This window comes from Monomorium pharaonis, chromosome 10, assembly GCF_013373865.1.
Source record: "Monomorium pharaonis isolate MP-MQ-018 chromosome 10, ASM1337386v2, whole genome shotgun sequence".
NCBI lineage: Eukaryota > Metazoa > Arthropoda > Insecta > Hymenoptera > Formicidae > Monomorium > Monomorium pharaonis.
Window position 1 is genome coordinate 8710105 of NC_050476.1, and position 23333 is coordinate 8733437.

Here is a 23333-nt window from a genome sequence, read left to right on the forward strand (position 1 = left end):
CCGATCGTCGTTTTCCACGTGGTGCAGATCGGGTCACTTTGATGACGGGGCGCGGCGGTATAATTGAGTTAAACACGAATAAAATTAATGTGCAATATCATATTGATACTCAACATTCATGATATTCAAAAAATACCGTATTTATTCGCTAAAATACCTTAAAATGCAGTGCAAATTTCAAATCACTAGCGTGCAATCAACAAAAAACATCATATCGACATGTTTTTTTTTTAAATTGCTAAGAAAAGAATGAACTTTCAGAATCTGAATTAATATTAGCAAGATTTTAACGAGAAACTTGTGCAAAATGATAAACTTTTACTTTTTTCAATTAAAAAACACATGTTTGGTTTTCATGCAATACAAAAGGTTCGCACTTAACAAATCAAACTTTCACGTAGGGATTCTCAAAGTAGAGTCTTTGCCCTTTAATTTAAAAAAAAGTACATGTAATTTGGATGATTTTTCGCAAAGTTGCATCACTTTAAATATTGTCTAAAAATCGGTAAAAAATTTTGTGTCGTTTTTTTTTGCACTAGTGTATATTCTGGAATATAAACTTAGCTTTAAAAAAAAAAAACAAGGCAAAAATTATTTTTTAAATTAGTTTCTATCTTTTTAGTATAACTATTATTTTTTTATATCAAACAAAAATACAAAAAAAGGAAACTAATATAAACATATATGGACATATTTTATATATATTTATATATGTTTTCATACCTAACATTTTTTCCCGGGATTATAAAAGTCTTTAAAGAAAAGATGATATACATCTATGCATAACCTGGCTTTCACGTTGAAAGACGCATGCGCCAATGGGGTGTGAAAAACCTGCTCAAGTGAGCAGGAGTGGGAGAAACGAATTCGGATGGTCAATGTGGCGTAAGATTAGCTTAAGCTTGTCCGTGGCTTGAACAGTGTGTCTATGTTAATTCGACGTAGAGAAAATTCGTAATTTTATATTAGTTAGTGTTGAGTTCATTTGTGTGTCCAAGAGAAATTTTTGTGTCGTGTGATTCTAAATATGCGCAGAAAGGGGCGTGAAAGAGAATAGTCGCGCGAGCCGGTAGCCGGGTATATTGATTCACTGTGAACATTTGGCGTATTTATACATATAGCTAGTGCGCTTTGCAACGTTCTCGTGAGATCCCGACATACAGTCCAATTCTCTCATGAGCAAGTAGGGCTTTTCGTGGCCCGCTTGTCGTTTACTTCAGGGGAAAAAAGATGGGCGTTGAGGTATTTGACTGCCTGAACAATTATCTACGAATAGAATATTGCAAGAAGTCGTACTTAGGTAAGTTCGCACTTCTGACTCGTTGAAATAAGCTTTTCGCGACGCAACGCGTCTTTGCAAAAAAGAAAGTTTTGTTACCGGAAAACACTTATCGATTAATTATCGGAGTTAGCTTTAAACCGATGAAATAAACCGATTTTTCTGAGAATAAAGGCGCCGTGTGATTCTGAGAGAGAGAGAGAGAGAGAGAGAGAGAGAGAGAGAGAGAGAGAGAGAGAGAGAGAGAGAGAGAATAGTAATTACCGCAATCATCTTAATTAACTTGCTGTGATCTAATCTGAAGAAATCACGGAGAAAAAATTTTTTAATCTTCTAATTGATATTTACTATATAGTTATTTTTATAGTTAATAAGAATGTAAGAAGTGAGGTTATACGTCAATGTTGCCAACAAAGATGATAATGATCATATTATCGAATTATTATATAACCCACACAGCACTAAATATTCCATGGATACACTTTAAGTACGAGTTCTCAGAACCGAAATGAGACTTAAATAGGATGTCCTTTTTTGGATACAATTTGAATATTCTAAGTATATTACCTTTCGGACGTTCATTGTACATCCATGTTGAAATTGACCACTTTCTTACTTGCTAATGTTTAAAAACATTAGTTTTTATTAATAAAATAATTTAAATACTTAAAAAATTAAGTATATTTTTTATTACTAAAACTATTTCATTAATATTAAACAAATATTGCCTTTCTATTATAACTATAATTGCAGTAACTATATAAAATATTTTTTACTTAAATTTTTTTATTTATTAAATTATTTGTTAATTTTAATTTATTTATGTTAAAAAAATGCGTATATTTTGCTTTTTAATATTTTAATTTATCCATTTTTTATCATAATTGATTGTTGTTTACAATTAGATCTTAGATGGAGTAAACCAAAAGCAAAAACCAATCATATTAAAAAATTTTTTAATGCTCACTGAATGAAAAGGAGGGTTAATACTCGCCTACTGTAAGCATTTTCAAATATTTTTGTGAAATTTTCTCTATACTCTAAACCACAGGTTTCCAACCAGGAGTCAGCGGACCCCTAGGGGTCCGCGAGAATTGAATTAAGGTCCGTAAAATAAAGTTATAAACCTATAATAAATTAATGTTGCACGCGTCGCCCGGTATGACGCTCGGTCGCTTATTTTCAAATTCTCGGAATGTTTATTTTAAACCTTGGGGTCCCTGCACCGAACAAAACAGTCCTAGGGGTCCCTGGTCAAAGAAAGGTTAAGAACTACTGTTCTAAATAATGTGAGTGCATAAACGACGCACGTATTCGGCATAAATAGAAGGAAGTTCGATCATATTACGTTGTCAAGTTCTTCTATACGAAATGGTATTTCTTTCAGTATTTACTGTTTATTGACTGTCAAGGAAAAAATATAATTTTTAGTATATTTTTTAAGTATACTAAAATTGTCTTAAACGTGTTTTTATCAAAATATCTTTTTATTTGATAATGGCACGTGAGAATTTTCATCATATATATGAATTTTTGCTTTTGGAAAAATTTTAAATTTGTACAAAAAAAATTGCAAATAAAAGTAACACTGCATATGATTAATATATAAATTGAGATCTAAAAAGTATACCAATTTGCGCAGTTTTCGTATGCGAACATTCTTTGTATGAGTTCGGCGGTGACGGAGAGAAATATTAAAAAACATTTAGAAATCCAGTGGATACACAGAATGGATATTTTTCGGATTCACATTATATTATATAATTACATCCTAAGAACATTCTAAGAACATTACATCTAGTTTTGGATCACGTATAGATACCTCATAAACGGACATAGGAACATATGTTCAATATAATATCTTCTAGGTGTCTTATGGATTTTCACGAATGTACTCTGGATAATACTTGGAAAATTTGTTGACTTCACATCTGGTGTGTACCACGTACGAATCAATTTTTAGTGTGTGGGAAATTATATATAAATCCGGGATTAGAGACTTGTACGTATACTATCAAGGCCTTATATTTTACGAAAATATTCTACAAAAATATAATAAAAATGGCTAAGAGAAATACAAATAGATCAAAATACAATGTTGCATGTTCAATTGCTGTTATACTCTTGCTTATTTCTGCGTTTAAATATCGATCGACTAGTTCTTTTTATAAATTTCGCTTACATTAATCTTAATAATTTTACCATCAAGGCCTTATGTAATCGAATGAGTGCCAAAGAAGATATATGCTATCATTCTTATTGGCAATGATGTTTTTTAATCGAGTTTTTATGGCTCCGCCACATGGTATTCGCACCTACATAAAGTAAGTCTCATGCGCGCAGAATACTGTTTTGCATACGCATCTCTCGCTCGATAGTAATTTAATAAATTGTAGATACAATTTAATTTTGAATTCATTAAGCCATTCGCGCAAGAATGTCATACACGCGTGAAGCAATTCTTCTCGGTGCCAAAATTAGAAGCGTTGAACCTATTCTGTTTAAAGTTGATGCTACTATTACTACAGTTTGTTTACCAAGATTAAAAATATACAAAGGTTATTGCTTCTATTACAGTTTTATGTTTCTATTTTTACAAAAAAAAAAATTCTGTTGAAATTTAATAGAAACGTTATTATTATCTGAAGATATTGCATGTATACGTTTTCTGGAACACCTTATATATTTCTACAGCGAAAGTAGTGGAAAAGTACTGGGAGACCTGTAGGGGATTGTACGGAAGTGGCAGAAGACTTACAGGTCTCTCTATAAAAAGACCTAAGATAAATTAAAACTTCCAAGATATATACAGAAGCCTAAAGGATTCTTTTTTGTGTGTTTACAACTAAAGATACATTTTGTACAAAGTTATTATTACAGAAATGTAACTGTTTTATTAGAAATTAAATGGCAAATCTTATTCATGATAAAAGCAGTGTACTCTGTTAGAAATAATCAAAGATTTTAGTATATAACAAGTTTATTATCTGTAATTCTTTTGTTTCTTCTGGTTCTATTTTAGGTAAGATATTTTAGATAAGATTCATAATTAGTTTCTAATGTTTGATAGAAATAACGACATTATCAAAATAAAAAGTTTTTTTGATGTTGAAATATAAAATGGTTAAAAAATCCTTTATATATTGAAGATTAATAGTGAAGAAATAAAATATTTCGTTGCAAGAAAATGTCAATTGTAGAAACATATGGGAATTTGGATTAAATTTTTACATTCTTATTCGTATTTTTTTTAAAATATCTTACATTTAAACTTTTGACAAAAGAAAATATAATGGCATTATCGAAGAAGAAACAAAAACTTAACAGTAACGCTCTGACTGACTGCCGGCATGCAACAAACTGCGGTGGAAGGATAGAGGTGGACAAGCACGTGCTCACCGAGTGATAGAAATTTTTTTCTGAGTCAAATAAGGTGACTCGTTCTTGGTAGGGAAGTAGCGAACCAATGGAAACACGAACGAGTCATCGCGCTAAGAGAGATGAATGAAAACAAGCGAAAGAAAGAGTGAGCTGGAGAACCTTTGAGGAATCAACATGCGTAACGTGTGCACGTGATCGAGAGAGAAAGAGAGAGAGAGAGAGAGAGAGAGAGAGAGAGAGAGAGAGAGAGAGAGAGAGAGAGAGCAGGAGAAAAAGAGAGCAAGAATGGAGCAAACGTTAAAACGGATTCAAGTATATGAGGAAACGAGTACAGAGAACATGGAAAAAACACGGGAGGAAGTAAGATGGACAATACGCGGAGGCCTCAGTAACGTACTTAGGTTATAGAGTGTTATTAAGTTGGGATTCTTGTCGTTCAAAAAGCGAGTCGACAGCAGTTTTACATTTGAATTTCATAATTTTGAACGGTTTTAGATTAATCAATTATCCGTATATGCAGATAATTACACGATATAGAGAAATAATTTTTTGATAAAATTTATCTTCAAAATTGTAATATAATCGTGGGACAACATAATATTTTAAAAAATTTTACTATAATCTTAGTAAAGTTTTAGTAAATGTTAACCAAACAATTTTATTATAGTGGATATTATAATACAACATAAATATAGAGAAAATAATTGAAATACCATGTTTTTTGCTATCATGATCTTTTAAGGCTAAGGGTACCTTTTCAGGCTGACAATTAACGTTTATTTTCAGTGTCAAAAAACGTCACGTGTTAAAAATAAAGCTATTAATTTGTTATTTTTAGTCACGTGACGTCTTTTGACGCTGAAAATTAAATCGAGCGTCAGCATAAAAAAATCGTGAATTTAAAAGAAAAAAAAATTTCCATGTACAAAACTTCGTTCCAATATTCGAATTGTACCATCCAAATTTTTTAATTGTTTTAATAGAAATATATAAACATCTAAAATCTTTATTTAGCATTTCTATTACTTGAATATCTCCAGACACTATACCCAACTAATATATACGAGTATTCAAAATATGCTCCAAGTATTTGTATTACTTGCATATCTCAAGAGATTTACTCGAATATAGTCAGGTATTATATCAGTTCTGTATAGTCCAATACTTCAATTCAGGTCGACTCACGTCGACCCTGAAAGGGAGCAGGACAGAGACGGATAAACAAGTAAATGAACGAGATAGCATGATGGTTCTTTGACAGACTCGCGAGTGAGACAGAAAAGGTAGGGATGGAGAGGGAAACCCACGTATTTGCAGTGTGAAACTCCGTTGTTATGTATCGCTATCGTCGAAGTGTGTCTCTGTCGATCGTCACGCATCCACCTTTTTGTATACCTCATGTAGAGATACTAACGATTTTAAAAACACGTCGCGAGTTCGGTATTTTGTTGTAATGGTACTGCACGTTGAGTGACACGAGCGTAGTGAATCGTGCTGACAAATTCATTAATGTGTGACGGTAACGAGAACCGCGTCCCGTTATTATATCTAGCTGTATCATAGAAGAATGTTCCTCATCGCACCGGTCGATAATAATCGTTGGGTCTATGCAATGCACGGATTGGAAAAACCTATGGACCATGTGTCTGGTAATGATTTATCAATATGTATTTAGGAATGTCGGCAAATAACATTAGTGTTGGCAGAAAATGTAGAAATGATACCGCTATCTTTGATATGTAAAATATAGTATTACTGCATCAATCACTGAACAACACCAGTAAATGACTGTTTAGTAAGAAAAATTTTTTAATAATAACTTTAAAATAATAAATTGCGTATTGATATTTCTTAGATCTAATTTCCATACAAATTTAATTAAAATATTTTTTACTTAAAAATAGAATTGTAAAGAGTTGTTATTATTTGTTTATCAAATAGTTTAATTTCTTATTTATTTATTGACTGGTGCAGCGACTCTACTTAAATAATCGCACACGTCATTCCAAATCATAGATTTCTTTTTACCTGAGAGACATTTTTTTTAAATTAAAAAAATATGATTTTTTTTATATTTTAGTCATTCCTTAGTTGGAAATTGTTTATTAGAATATGCTAATATTAACGACGCCATTACGATTCACGTGTCTTGTGAATGCACGTCTTGCATTTGTAATCATGTTGAGTTATATTGCTCACGGCAACACTTGTATAGGCATGCACAGAAAAGACTACTATAATAAATGTTCTTCGATGATTGTTATACTACGATTTGCACACGTATTAACAGCGTCATCAAACTATGATATAAAATTATTCTTTTCCTTCGATACGATCGTTTTTGAATTTCGGACAGTTACGAGGAATTTATAAAGGTTTCTCAGCTTAGAAAAGTGGAGCCATCTAACTTTTTATTCCTATATATCTTTAAACATGTGAGCTTTTGTTGTCATTTTCAAAATAACTAATAAATAAAAATTAAACAATAAAAATGATAACTTATTTTGAGATTTTGTTTATACTATTCACAAATATTGAGGTGAAAAAAATCGTAAGTGTGAGAGAGACAGAGAGAGAGAGAGAGAGAGAGAGAGAGAGAGAGAGAGAGAGAGAGAGAGAGAGAGAGAGAGAGAGAGAGAGAGAGAGAGAGAGAGAGAGAGAGAGAGAGAGAGAGAGAGAGAGAGAGAGAGAGAGAGAGAGAGAGAGAGAGAGAGAGAGAGAGAGAGAGAGAGAGAGAGAGTGGGAGGGAGGAGGCAGAGAGATTTATAGTAATAATTTAAATTAAAAAATACTCAAACAAAAGATTCAAACATATGATGTATGATATTTGAATATTTCAAAAATTTCTTATGTCTGCATCTAGTTTATCGATTAATATTAGGCATTAATATTTGATTTTAATCTTTAAGACTGAGTCTTCTAAAATTTCTAGTCTTCTAAAATCGTAAAGTCTTATTGCTTCGTTAAACATATCACAAGCGTTTGTTAAAACGCTTATTTTATGCTGTTGACAATGAAGAGCGCAGTATCAACGTGATAACGAACAGAGTCAGCTGCATCTATGCAACCATGTATAACGCACGTGAACAATCGCATCGTGCGCGTGTTTACCACATTAACTAGACATGGATAGGAACTGCACACAGACGCATACCATTTTGCTGATAGTCTCGCTAAAATGTGGTCTAAAAATAACCAGAAAGAACACACGCGGAAGGTCGTGGTAGAACAAAAGAATTCGCCGTCTAATATACAGAGTGGATAAACCTTTCGTATCATTTAAACGCAATATCTTAATGCTTAAATTTAGTGACTCGTCCATAAAACAAAAAACATTTTTCTTCTTTTATTGCCATATTTGTGATTACCCATTAAAATTAGGCACATTTAAAGGCACATTATTTGGATGTGTCATCGTTATTTAATGTGGTGATAATGTACTTCATCATGAGTTCATCGAGGTCGGACGATTCTACGATTTTGCATCGCATCGCATAATTTAGTATCTCGAAAAGCATACTGCATGACACGCCTAAAAAACATTCAATTTCTATGCAAAGTAAAATACGTTTTTATGATATTTTTCCATAATTTTTTACAATGACAAATTTTATAAAGTCGATACCATTACTTAGATTGATAAAAAACATTTCGATTTCTTAGTAAAATCTTGGCGATTTTTTAAATATCTGGCTTTTTCATTTATTAATAAAAATTTTAACATATAATAAATACATAATAATACAAAGAGTCTTTTCATCTTATAGAAATCTCTTTTTGAATAGACATACATATGCGCATGTAAATGTGTTAGAAGATATTGACGTGTTGATGATTTAAAAGAATTAAATTAAAACGTTAAATATATATTTATTATTTATATAGAATTAATATATTTAGTGAATTAATATTACTACATATGCGTGCGTGCGTGCGTGCGTGCGTGCGTGCGTGCGTGCGTGCGTGCGTGCGTGCGTGCGTGCGTGCGTGCGTGCGTGTGTGTGTGTGTGTGTGTGTGTGTGTGTGTGTGTGTGTGTGTTAGTATGTTAAAAAATTTAATATATTTTTTTATATTTTCATATATTTAATTTTAAGAAGCCTTCTCTCTCGGGAATAACATTTTTATAACTAATATTTCCTTATTTTAAGTTTTACATTATTTATAGTATTTACATCAAAATATTATATGATTTATTGTTTATTATCTTTTATTTAATCTTCGCGATTGACGTAAAGATCATGTTCAATGTGTCAACATTAAATAAAAAGGACGGTCTCATTATCAGGCATATTTAGCAACAATATGCAATGATAATATAGTAACATTGTGTGATATCTATTGTAAAGAAAATGATAGAGTATCTTTTAATGTATCATTAATCAACTATCACTCATACACATGTGTATATATCCGGTATTTGTTGATGAGAGAGGGGTTTCTGAGACCGGTGCCAAGCGGGGCGCCGTGACATCCTTTCGGACACAGTCGCACGGTATTAATATAACATTTTCATTCGCGGCGAGAGTCACATCGTTCTGTTTAACTGCATGCAAGTTAACGTAGAGCGATCGTGTAAATCACTTATTGACTTGCAAGAAGAGTGCGTCTAGGCGATCTTGCATTAGTTGGTTCATTCCGTTTTGTGCAGCCGGCGGTGTCATGGCGGGCTCTGTTGCCACTTTAGCAATTCTCTGGGTGTCCCTGCAGACGATGGGGCTTTTGGGTCACTCCCATTCGATTGGTACTTACAAACTGCCCGAGTCTCTGCATAATTATCTTGCCAGTTACACCGGTAAGTGTCCACCGTGTTCAAATTTATAGAATAAGAATAAATTTTGCTATGAAATAAAGAAAAATGAAGGCATTTATACACAAAAATAAATGAGTATTAAATTAAAACTAATATGTTCTATTTAATTATTGTTATGTTTAAGTGTCACAATCATTGTTATATGTAACAATATTATCACATATCATTAATAATATAAAATTGTTAGAGAATTTAATTATCTTAAATTTTTTAGTAGTATTTATTTTATTTTAATATTAATTTAATCATTTAAAGAGTCTTATTTGACTGTTTAATAAGAATAGATTTTTAAAAGTTTTAATTTTTAATTCAAAGAATTGAAAGATAATGTTATTGTTATTGTTATTGTTAAATAATGTTAATATGTATATTTTTTGTTTAAACTATATACAACTTTTTTATATAAACAAATTATGTTTGTTTAACATTATGTAAGATTATTTCTATATGTTTACATTAAAAAAAAATTTTTTTTCAAAATAAAAATATTTTTTCTGTGTTTAGTAATTTTATAATTTTATGGTTAGTAATTTTTCATATATAATCCAATGATTACTTTGAAAAAATGTTGGTGTACAATTAATTATAATGTCATGTTAAATTACATTTTAAGCATTGTATTATACATATTGCAAAATTATGTTTTCAAGGAAATAAATTGCAGTTTTAATTTAGATTTTTGTCTATTATCTATTTTTGGTCTAGATTTAGCAATATTTGGAAAAAGTCCAAACGTGCCCGTATAAAATTGACTGGTTTATTTCGGGACAAAGGCCTACATTAAATTACGAAGGGATCTAAATCAAAGGATATTTTTGGATACAATCACTGAAAAAAATGGATAAATTTGATAGATTGAACCATTTTGTCCGTTGAAAGATAAATGAATCAAAATTTTTTTATAGAAATAATTAGATGAGCATGGTTAATTCTTTTTTGTTAAATATACTAAAATTGTTCATAATGATGTTACATTTATGTTCAGTTAGGTCAGCATAATTTTTCGAAAGAAACGTTATAATGTGAATATAATTAGAATATAAAGAATGTAAGGAATGTAATTCGTTTTATAGATTTAATAAAAAATTGGTAAAACCCAATTCTTAAATTTGTTAACCTTTTGTACAAATTTAATACTCTTCTGTATTAAATTTTTTAATCATAAAATATCAATAAAATCTAATTACTATAAGAAGAAATTCTGTTTGGTTTTATCAAGGTGCATTCTATCATAAATACATCTTGTTAATATAATAATCAAAACATTTTTTTCAGTGATTCCATTCTTATTTTATCCGTTCTTTGAATTATACCTTTTTTATTATTCCAAAATATTTTAAATATTTTCAGGACTGCCATCTAATTATGGCTCTGAAGCTATCGTGGATACCGGCCGTTTTCAAAATCGAAGGTTTCCCAGAATAGATGGGGCAACTTTGAACAATTCGATCGCGTTTGCGCAAACGTTAATCGATCGTATGAGTACCCTTGAAAATAATATCGCGAACGCCGGTGTCGAACTCAAAGCACGAAGTCCAGCCGAGAAACAATTTTGGAATTCTTATCCTTCCACGGATGCCTTCGATAGGAGCATCGATGCCCTCATTGCAACGAAAGCCTCATCATATCTCGTGCAACAAAACTGTCGAAGGTATGTTACCAAATAGCCACACGTAAGTTATTTTCTATTTTATTCTGTTTAAACTTAAACCATTATTTCAAATTATCTCCTAATTAGTATATTCCGTACATATACCGCACTAATTTTAAATGACTTGTCCACCGCGTCGCGTGAATCACCGGCGATTCACAGTATTTTTGTTTGTGTTTCTTAGATTTGTTAAGTAAAAATGTATTTTACAATAATTAAAAAGTTATTTTAAATATAAAAGTTATTATAAAAGAGAAAGTTTTTAATGTGTCAATATTGTATCGTACATCATGGTTATATGTATTTCCTCATTTATATTAGATGTTAAAAATTATTTTATAATTACGTCTCTTTTTATAGACAGGAAATCAATATCAAATGGATTATCAATGAGTACGCGTCATGGAATATTATTTAATATAATTATCGAAATTTGATATTTTATTATTGAAATCTTATAAAGTAGTTTTACCTAATATTTGAGAATGGTAGTTACTCCAAAAGAGAAAGTTGTTAACTTAATTTGAGTAAATGCAGGCACTTCTAAACAGGACCAATAAACACCGGTTAAATTAATTTAATATTTATTAATTTAATAATTGCATAAAAACTCGTAAAATTATATGTATATGCTAAACGGTGTAAATATGTATCAGATAAACTTGTTCAATCGGTGGACATGTCCACACACAACTCATCCATTTTATATATTTGTATTAATAAACGTCTTTATATACGTATTTGTAAATATTCCAGAAATTAGATTATTTATTTAATTACTAATTTTTATTGTGGTAAATCTATTAAACCTCAAATTACGGTTTTATTAATTATTAAAAAAAACTTTTTATTATGCTTTTTATTATTTACTTTATTGATAAATGTATTCATTTATGTGACACACACACACATACACACACTTTCTCTCTCTCCCTTTCTTTCTCTCCTACGCACAATATTTCTCACTAAACATATGCTTATAATATTGATACGTATATCTGTAATGCAGAAGAAATATCTTAAATATTCTAACTTATCCTATCCTAAATATTCTATTGCGGTTATACGTACTATATCTCGTTTATAGGGATTAATATTTAATTAAAACATTAAACAATATATATTTATTACAATTTTAACATATAGTAATAACAATTTTTAACTTATGGTATTATATGTATAGTATGGAAATTATGTAATACTTATATCAGTAAAAAAGTTTAAGAAATGTATACTTATTACAATTTTTAACGTATTGTGTGGTATAAGAAACAATTATTATATCTATATTAATTAGAAACGTTTAAAAAATGTATTACAATGTGTACATTATACATTATAAGAATCATTCATTATTTATATCCTTACCAATTAAAACCATTGATACATTATACCATATTTATCAATGTGTGTTTATTGAGGAGTGAACTTTAACTCAAATTTTTGCCAAGAGTTAAAAAGCGATCTCATACAGTATTATAAATAATTTACTACCTTAATGGGTAATTGTGACTGTTATATGATAGATGAATTAATATTCTTTACTTAAAGATTTAAATTTAATCGATATTTGATTGCATCCTATATCGATATTGCAGATTCGGCTTAGATAAGAATGACTGTGCTCGCTACATATCAACGTTGGGCTTGCGGGGCACCCCACTTGGTGAGTCTTGTGCCGCGGTGCATAACGTAAAATGCGATGAAATGTCCAAATATCGCAGCATTGACGGCACCTGCAACAACATTGAAAATCCGAGCTGGGGCAGCGCGATGACCGCGTACACCAGAGTACTATTCTCCCAATACTTCGACGGTAAGTGTCGCACTCAGTTGTCGCGCCTTCCTTTTTTTCTAGCCCACCCCCCGCCCCTCGATTTGTTAACTTAGATCGTGATATGGCATCGTTCTCATCCAGGTTTGAATTGTATTCCGGTCGTACGTCGCCGTGTACTAGGGAAGTAACTGCTGACCGCGCGCGTCATACTTTTGATCCCCGTCGCGGAACCGTAAACAGCCCCCGCGTACGAATCAACCCCTTTCTCCTCCCCCTCCCTCGGGAAGAACTTTATATCCCTTGCGGGGAATAAAATTGTTGTAATTTATTAAAAATGTCTTTTTTCGTAAATGTCATTAAGTTTGTGTAAAATAATAATCGAACAATTATTTGCAGCCTCTAAACGTTTGGCGCTTTCCTTTCTTTCCCTCAATTTCTCATTCAATTCCCATCCATCTTATCCTCAAGGATTATTTCCCCTCGTAACTGGGTCAATTTCGAAGAAAACAATTTTTTTAAATAAAGTAAATATCATTTGTATGTGAGTTTTTAGTTAAAAAGTGTCAGGAAGAAACAATGATACGTCATAATGCAAAATGTAGAAAATTGTACTAAACTGCGACCATTACAAGAGAATACAATTTTTATCTTAATTACGCGCGGACTGGGATTATCTACTGTATGTTGCAATACAATAATCAGTGTTAGTTGAATGTTACTTTATGCGATATTTGTTCGCAGTTGCATATTAAATACTACGCGTAAATACTACTCGCGAAGACGTAACGATGGGAATGCGTCATCGTGAAAATGATAATAGTTCTAACGGTTTAGTCACATGCGGAATTTTGTTTATAAAAAAAGATGAAAGTAACAACGTGCAATGTTATATTAACAATGGTAATGATGCACGTTGCATCGGCTAGGACAGTAGTCGCGGTTGGATAATGTAAATACATGTGTCATATACTGCTGTGTCAGATTCAACTAATGATGTGTCAGATTCCACTAATGCGAAGACAAAGACAGATGCATGGTTTGTTTTCAACTTTTATTCTGATCAAATCATAGAGAAATTTTAGATAAGAATTCCGGCATTATTGTGTTCTCTTTCTACGCAAAATTCTCTTTTTATTACGTGGATCAAAAAGTTTCACTGAGCAAAACTTTGCATTCCTTGTGTTATGTATATATCTTTCATATTAATATGTCACTTCTAGCTTCTGCGTTTCTACATGCCCTTGAAGGTGTAGTGTAGTGAGATTCATTCTAGACGCATTTTAAGACATTTAGGATTTGGTTAAGCGTTCTGTTAACATATACACAGAAAGAATTTTTGAGGGAATTTATTCTCAATATGATAATCGTGAGACAACATGGTATTTCGAAGAATTTGATGATTTTCTTTAATTTATTAATATCTGTCACAGTAAAACATAAATTTTATGTCATAAAATATGTTAAAATAAATTAAATAGTGTACTCGGTAATTTTTATTATGCAGTTTATAAAATGTCTTTTATATATTTCAAAAATTCCTACTGTCATTATAACATTCGATAACATTCAACAGGTTGCCAAGTTGTCTCAAACTGTTTGTCGAACATGATAAAATTTGTACGAATTTTTCAGTAAAGTATAATTAAAAATTCTCTCTGCTTACTTTAACTCTAGAAATATAAATCGATACAATCTCTATTTGATTAAAAATATTCTGTTAATAAAAAATTAATATATTGAAAAAAAATTAATTAGAAACACGAATGAGAACTACAGTAAATTATAATCAACTATAATCAATTTGTATTCTAGAGTTGAACGTTGATTATTTAGGCAGGAATCATCATTGTTTTTTTGTAGGGGTACCCGTGGCATAAGGAAAATACGGGATTTAATAATGGGAGATTTCTTTATATAGATGTTGCTCTTTTGTGAAACGTGTTGCAATTAGTGCATAAAGATTTCTATTTTATTTTACTTATTAATTGATATTTAAAAATGACTGTTATATTTTGCAGATATTGAAATTATATAAAAAACGAAAAAGCGAGAATCACAGTTGTTGAAATAGAGTCGATGGACAGTACTGTACAGTGCTGGATATATGCAATTGTTATAACAGGTTATTATTTGATTCTATTAAATTTTAATTTGTTTCCAAAACGACTTTAGAACAATATATTCTAGAAGAAAAATAATTTTAATGAAATTGTGAGGTGATCCCATTATACTCCGTCTAAAAAGCATATCCAAGTTAACTTACGAAATCAATAATTTTATCTATTAAAACTTATTTTACAATAAAACTCACGTTTTTCTTATAGTAGATAGTTCAAAGACTACTTTAGCAACAAACAATTGATGTATTTATTTTTAATATAAAAATTTGTTTAACGTTTAGGGTTCTTTATTATGCTCCAGGTGCCTCTATCTCTCTCTTCTGTTTCTAACGCAGTGTTAAAACTATAAGATAAAATGTCAAATTCTTTCTCCTAAACGTTGAAAATAAAATTGTAAATCTATAGAAACATGAGAATGAGGTAAAACATATATTATCATATGATATTAAATATGAACCCAGCAAACACAAAGTTACATGTAACGTGTTTGTTAGTTGTAATTTCCCACTCAATAATATAATTGCAATATAACACGTGTTATATTACAATTACATTGTTGAGTGGGAAATTACAACTAACAGGTACGTTACATGTAACTTGGTGTTTGGTGGGAATGAAAGACTTTGACATTTTACAAATTATATGTATTATAGAAAATAGAAGTTACTGTTTTAATTTCTCATCGTGCTTACAAGAAACAAACATCCAAGATATTCGATATTTTTTATATGAGTTTTCTAAGCTATAAATATCAGTATTGAAAAGTGTTAAAGTTCATTCTACATACGCGGAACTCATGATGCTAATTTGACGCAAAGCACTCATAAAAAAAAATATATATTTATTACGAAAGATTATCACTTTTACTCTATTTGCGTCACGGAAGACTTGATTTCTACTTTATTCGAATGCAATATAATCTAAAGTTTGATAATTAGAAAAGAAGTCGCCGTTTTTTGTTTTGATTTTATAATCCGGGCAAAACGGCGTCTTGGATGTCCAGTCTCATCAACCTCGACCTACCAACCCATCTATCCTACTTATCATGACTCTGTAATACACATTCACACATATGTGTATTTGTGTGTGTGTATGCGTGTGTACGAGCTTGTGTGCGCGCTACACATACATCTACGTGAATGCATATACGTGTATACGTACATACATACAGAAACGTACACACGTACACTAATCCTTGGGCGCTAATGGATAAACGTTCGTCGATTGGCTTAACAAATTATATTCTGTGATTTGCATTACAGTTGTTGTGCGATAAGGCACATAGAGCATAAAATGCCTGAGTGTAGCAGTGAATAATACTGCCTACAATAGGGTGCCCCCGGTCGGGAGATTCTATCCAGCAGTAGAATGTGTATGTAAACTAATTCGGATATACCTAATAACGTATAATATTTATTATGTAACACTAGTTCGAGTTGTTTTTTCTGTTCACTTTGCGACAATGCGCGACTCACGCGAAGGTGTATCCGAACGAGGGGACTTGTTTTGGGAATACGATTCAGTCGCGCTTAAGTACTAATTATAAATATAATTCAACATTTGATACGAATGGAACGCATTGTGACTTACTTCAAATGAAAGTAGACGTATATCCTTAATAGAGCTAATTTTTCACACGAATTTCTTGTTCTAACAATTGATCATAGAAATGGCTTTTAGAAATTTTCAGCGCTTTTGTCACACAGTCACAGTGCATCTTTGATACACTTAAGTCGGTATTCATAATTGGTTCTTATATTTAAGACTGTCTTAAATAATATCATAAACCAATCACCAACTGCAGAGTCATGTTAATATCTTAAGACATTACTTAAGACAGTTTTGAAATAAGAATCGACTAGGTAAATTAAAGATTCAATTAGCCTCCACAATTGCTATCTTCGGGATCATCGGACCATTGAAATCGTAGTGTTCAGCCCTTTCCAAGGGACAGTGAGCTATAGGGTATAGGGAAAAAGAAGAATCGACTATGAATACCGGCTGTAAAGTTACATTCGGAAATTTTCTCCCAGCTCGGTTCGCTCGTTCGAACGCCTTAAATCGATCATCTAAGTAAGTTCGCGAGGACGTTTCTGCGAGCGTTTTCGACTCGAGCGGCCGTAATTTCGATGTCAGGGTCAATTATAATTATTATCCGCAAGCCGTCATTTCGCGTAGTTGCAATCACACAATCGCGTCTTTGTTATGCTTAAATGACGACGCGAAACAGAAAGACGGCTCGTCGTTCGATAACGCATCAGAACGTCGAAATCGATGTAGTCGAGGCAATTATACTTATTAGCACAGTCTCGTATTGCAGCACGAGATTTAGGGTTCTTCAGGGGCCAATCAGCGCTAGGAGCAAAATTACTGTCTTCTACGAATATGAGGCTATCCCGGATTCCCGATAATGACAATAATTTCTGTTTATGATACGCGGAAATTACTCCTCTGATTGTTCCCTGAAAATTTATTGCGCGGACGAGGCAGGTTATAGGTGCAGTTAGGATCGCAAGATTAGCACAGCCGGTGGTACTCGCCTATTTATAGCTAAAACATTTATGCAGCTATAATCATTGTATGGTTTCCTCTCGTGCTGCAATGCCAATTTGAGCTACCCGTACCATTTTGAGCGCGCGCGCGCGTGTGTGTCCGAGTTCGTTGAAATCGGAGTAATCATAATTGACGAGGTTTATATATGATTCGTTTGATCAGCAGAAATCGATTTACGAATTGCCGCAGATTGTATTATATCGTATCGTTTCCATTATGTTTTTACTTGTGTCGATTTGCGATGATTATAATTTATTCTGTTTTGCGAGTATCTTCGGGCAAGAGCAAAGCACCACGTCGCGCCAAAGTAGCACCGATTTACTCCGATTTTGCGACTTCGAGCCAACTTAATACTACAGAGATCTAATGTACGTTTTGGGAAGCAGGCATCCAAGAACCGAGACGCGTTGGACAAACAAAGAAACCATTGCCAAGTCCAAGGCTCGTAAGCGCCGCTTTGTCCACCGCGAACGATCAATCGGATGCTAGCAGAACACTGGCAGTCATGGAATGGAGCCAATTCATCGCTCATGACATGGCCCACACGCCAGTTCGTAAGATGGGTAAGTATACCTACGGGTGATAAGTTTAAACACCTAATTTTAACACAAAATTTCAACGAACTTTTCATTTATTGTGTAAGAAGTTATATATGTTTATCAATTACATTTATGTAATCTTACGATCAAACAACTTAGAACAAATTTTACATTTTTATTATAACATTTATTAACATATTAGTGGTGATAATTTTGTAATTTCTCTTTGTTATAAAAAGCAAATCTATATTATGTAATGCATAAATTTACAAAAAGTGCATACTTTGTTATTGCAGCTATAAATCAAATCTAAAAAATAAACTAAAAAGTTTTAAATAATGTTTCTAATATAAATGTCGAATAAAGATAGTTTAAGCTAAAGCGCTTGCACTTTTCTGATATTTCAAAAAAAGTTTCAAATTTTAATTTTATCTACATTTTATTTTTAAATTAAATACATAAAAGATTGACATTAAAAAAAAATTTTTGTTTTACCTTCTAGTTTCATGAAACATTATCTGCGTCGACAAAATTTAATATAAAAATATTTTTTCTCTATGTTTTAAAATATTTCTTGAAAAAAATAACTTTGCAATAATATTAAATTTTTGTAAAAAGAATTTGCAAATATTACTAACTAATACTAATGGAGTTAAGTTTTTATAAAATGTGTAAATATATATTTATTATATTATAAGCCTTAATTTTGGTAATAAAAACATAGATAAAGTTCAGTAAAATTATAATAAAATGTTATTATTTTTTATAAAAAGTATTAGTTTAACATTAAAAAAATTTTATAATAAATAAGTTTTTACATAAAAAATTCGATAATGTTACGAAAAATCATACTAATTTTCAAAAAGCATTTTAAATTTTACAGTTTTTAAAATATTTTCACGTTTAATTTATTTAATGATATTTCATTAAGTTATATTGCTTCAAAGTAAACCAAAATTTTGAAAAAAGATGTCAACTTAAAATTTTAAATAGAAATGTAACATTGTAAGTATAAGAATAAAGTACAGGTTTAATGCTTTTTGTTTTTTTTTTAATATACGTTTGATAATATCTCTATGTACAATTTCTTTTTTCACCGAGATATTTAACTTTTCGTAAGATGCAAAAAAGTTTCAAGTGTTTCCAAACTTTTGGTCTGCAATGTATGTCAGCTAAGGTAATTGTTATTGACGTAATTAGATTGCTAAACATATTATTTTTTAATTTACAGTCTCAACTGGAAAACCAATCTTTTGCTGCCAGTCGGATGGAGATACTCTATCACCGCGTCATATTCATCCAGATTGTTCTCCGATTAGCGTTCCAGATCGCGATCCCGTTTACGGTGAACATTATGTACGGTGCATGAATTACGTTCGGTCATTACCTGTCTTAAGATCAGAGTGTAATTTTGGACCTATAGAACAGGTGATTGTCATATATTAAATCAAAGATTGTTGGAATTAAATCTTTATACTTTAAGGAAATTCAAGAAAATTAATTTAAATTTCAAGATTGCAAAATTATAAATAAAAATTTTAACGTAGTTTTATTTAATTCAAGTATTTTAGTAAATTCATGTATAATTTGCAGATGAACCAGGCGAGTCACTTTTTAGACGGTTCTACGATTTATGGTTCTACTCTGAAGAAATCTCGCGAACTTCGCACTTTTGAAGGCGGACATCTTTGCGTCGAAGTGCGAAACAACCACACGTATTTGCCAAGAGAAGATGCCGGACTTGTGTCGCAATGTGGAGAGAATTGCTACAATTCCGGTGAGAATCTTAATTCTACACATTTAATTCAACTAATTTTTATTTAGTGCAACAAATCTAATGATTTTAACACGTTTACCAGGTGACGATCGCGTGAACGTTCATCCTCAATTAGCTGTAATTCACACGGTTTGGCACCGTGAACATAATCGCGTTGCAGATGAACTTGCCAGGTTAAATCCGAATTGGTCGGACGAGGTTTTGTACCAAGAGGCTAGGCGCATCGTAATCGCAGAGATTCAACATATCACGTACAAGGAGTGGTTGCCCATCCTGTTGGGCAGAAGATACACTCGTGCCATCGGTCTCACTGTAGGTAATAGTTACAGTCATAACTATAATTCCGATGATGAGCCGGCGATCAGTAATGAAGCCGCCACCGCAGCGCTACGTTTCCTGAACTCACTGATGCAGGGAAAACTGAAGTAAGCACGCTACGACGAATCAAAAATAAATCTTCTTGCTGATTTGCAGATCAAAAATGTAGCGAGACGTTTATGATTCTTTTGTGTTTCAGTTTGCCGGATAATTTTCGTCAAAAGAACAAAACGCTACAACTGGCGGAACATTTCTTCAATCCGCGCGTAATCGAATCGGAGGAGGTGTTTGATGGATTGCTCCGTGGTCTTGCTACTCAAACCAGCCAGAAGATGGACATTAATCTTATTCCAGACGTAAGATATATTTTTAAATACTTTTTCTATCGTACAAAAAACTCATTGGAATATCAGAAAGAATTTTTTGTGACACTCAAAATAATTAATTATTAGTTAATTTAATCCAATATCAATATTAAGTTTTTCTAACGGACTTCTAAAAATATTTTAATTTGTATAAAAATCTGTGGAATTTTCTAAAAAGTTGTAAAATTAGAAAATTAGGCAAAATTCTGAAAGTTGTAAAGAATCGTGCAATGTTATAATCATTATTCTTCTTTCATTACAGATGACAAGTAAATTGTACACCAGCAATGGCAACGATTTAGGCTTGGACGCCATTAGCTTGGACATTGAACGTGGCCGCGATCATGGCCTTCCAGGTTATAATTATTACCGTAGATACTGTGGACTTTCTACCGCCAAAAATTTTGACGATTTCCTAGATTATATTCCTGTGGAAGTAAGCTCAAAACAAATTACTTCTTTTACACTATATAGTTCTATAATTATTACCAAAATGTGATTGTCGGTTATTAGATGATGAGAAAACTACGCACAATTTATTCCCATCCCAATGATGTTGATCTTATCGTGGGCGGTATGGCAGAGAGACCGGCAGACGATGGCATGATCGGTCCGACTTTCCGCTGTCTCATTTACGAACAATTCTCCAGATCCCGGCGTACCGATAGATTTTTCTATGACTCCGCGACGCAACCGCATCCTTTCACATCTGGTACGCTTAGTATTGTTTATATTTATTTTCCTGAGATTTTTTGAAGAATTTTTTAAAATTTTTCTAAATTTCTGTATAATTTTATAATAAAAAAAAATATATTTAATAAAACTTTTGTTTTACATTAAGGGGATGCTGGAGATGAATCTGTTTTACCTATTAAACGGAATTATTATTCCACTAAAAAATCTTTTTGTTGACACAGAATTAAAAATCCTTCTCCAGAATTAAAATGTAGAAGCTAACGGAGTGCGCAATACACAAGTTTATATGAAAAACTAACAAAAATTAAAAAATTACAGTTTTGTGATCGACTCCTGCGGTCAACTCGTGAAAACATTTGCTGCGTATAAAAGTTTTAGACTTTGTACGTACAAAACAAGTGTGCTTCGCCCATTGCATTACAAGAAAGAACAATTCTGTGTTTTCAGAAATGAGCCTAGACGCTTCAGTATATAATGATTTCTTATAAAGAAAATCTCGTATGTATGTGTGAGTGCGTTCGGAAGAAGTTGATAAGTAGAGTAATATGAAAAAAAAAAGTTTGGTTCTTGATATAAAATCCAATTCACACATTGATATTAATATGTGTACTTTAATTCTGGAAACGAATTTCCAAATCAAATTAAACAAATAGATACGAAATCTCATGATGTGCATGAATGACTCTACATTATCGACCCCGATCAAGTTTGAGAGGCAGTCCAGCATCCCCTTTTAGATTTAATAACTTTTTATTTATAAAATATCAAAAAATGTAAAAAAATTCTATGAAATAAAAAAAAATTTTTTAATTTTATAAATGAATGTTTGTATCCAAGAAAGCACTAATGTGTAAGAGGGGATGCTAAACTGCTCGTCAAACTTGATCGAGGTCAATAATGTAGAGTCATTTAGGCACGTCATTAACAAAATTTTGTATGTACTTCTTTTATAGATTTAGAAATCCTTCTCCAAAATTAAAGTTTATGTATTCCGCACACTGTTATCGTCTATACTTTAATTGTGGAGAAGGATTTTGGAACAAATTGTACAATTCTATTGATAAAACAGATAGGATCCCCTTAAACACGAAAAACTTTCTTTCTAAAGTTCCTAGGCTCATTCTAAAAGCACAGTATTGTTCTTTGCTGAAATGCCAAGTGCGCCTCATGCTTATTTTATACGTACAAACTCTAAAACTTTTATACGCAGCAAATGTTTTCACGAGTCGACTACAGAAATCAATAACAAAACTATAATTTTCTAACTTTCTTTCGTTTTTCGTATGAAATTGATTGCAGCGCACCGCGTTCCCACACAGCACAGGATATCACAATATCCATCAGATATCCGAGGGATATCGCAATAACCGTAGGGCATCCATGGGATTGCAATATGTCCAATTGGATATCTCAATAACCTGGGGATATCCTCAGAATAAAGTGTGCTGTGTGGGTTACTATCTGTACTTTAATTTTGGAGAAAGATTTTCAATTCCATGCAATCAATAAAAAGATTTCGGTGTCCGAAAAATTAGTGACAAAACTGAGCAATTTAGTATCCCCTTAAAAAATTTTTTTTATCAAAAATATTATCAAATGTTGTTTAAATTGTACATTATAATGTAAGCGTTAAAGTGAAAAATATGAACATTGTAGTTAACTTAGCACTTGCTTATAATTGCACTATTCTCGCACGCTTACAAGGCTCATCTCAATCTGATGATACACTCAATGTTCGTCGGTTCGACGAACAAAAAGAAAGCAAAGCGCAATCGCAAAATCTAATTTCTTCCATGTATCAATTTCGCATTCGCGGACATTGTATATTTTAAGGACTCGTATAATACATTTATTACGGAATTACTGATCAATTATTATTTTCTTTTTGTTACAGAACAACTGACTCAATTGCGTAACGTCACTTTAGCGCGAATATTCTGCGACAATGGCGATGATGTCACGCATATGCAGCGTAATGTGTTCCTTAAGCCGCAAGCAGGGTAAGTTCGAAATTCTGTGTACTGCAACTCAATTGATAAAACCATTCATAAAAGCTTGTCATGATT

General features: G+C 31.9%; 1 protein-coding gene across 5 annotated transcripts in view; it reads left to right on the forward strand.

Moving 5' to 3' along the window:
* Nucleotides 1-23333, forward strand: part of LOC105834745 (peroxidase) — a 36495-nt gene that overhangs the window by 11646 nt on the left and 1516 nt on the right. The window contains exons 1-14 of one of the 5 annotated variants that reach the window (XM_036292524.1): nucleotides 848-1300; nucleotides 3148-3281; nucleotides 3489-3603; nucleotides 9310-9453; nucleotides 10822-11122; nucleotides 12721-12938; nucleotides 17959-18135; nucleotides 19343-19539; nucleotides 19705-19888; nucleotides 19971-20313; nucleotides 20406-20562; nucleotides 20834-21007; nucleotides 21085-21283; nucleotides 23162-23267. In XM_036292524.1, coding sequence (XP_036148417.1) covers nucleotides 9321-9453; nucleotides 10822-11122; nucleotides 12721-12938; nucleotides 17959-18135; nucleotides 19343-19539; nucleotides 19705-19888; nucleotides 19971-20313; nucleotides 20406-20562; nucleotides 20834-21007; nucleotides 21085-21283; nucleotides 23162-23267 — 2189 coding nt within the window. In that variant the 5' untranslated portion in view covers nucleotides 848-1300; nucleotides 3148-3281; nucleotides 3489-3603; nucleotides 9310-9320. Of the gene's footprint in view, nucleotides 1-847; nucleotides 1301-3147; nucleotides 3604-5943; nucleotides 6310-9309; nucleotides 9454-10821; nucleotides 11123-12720; nucleotides 12939-17958; nucleotides 18136-19342; nucleotides 19540-19704; nucleotides 19889-19970; nucleotides 20314-20405; nucleotides 20563-20833; nucleotides 21008-21084; nucleotides 21284-23161; nucleotides 23268-23333 lie in introns of those variants that run through there. The other 4 variants (XM_036292523.1, XM_012677434.3, XM_012677433.3 and 1 more) reach the window with 4 other exon arrangements.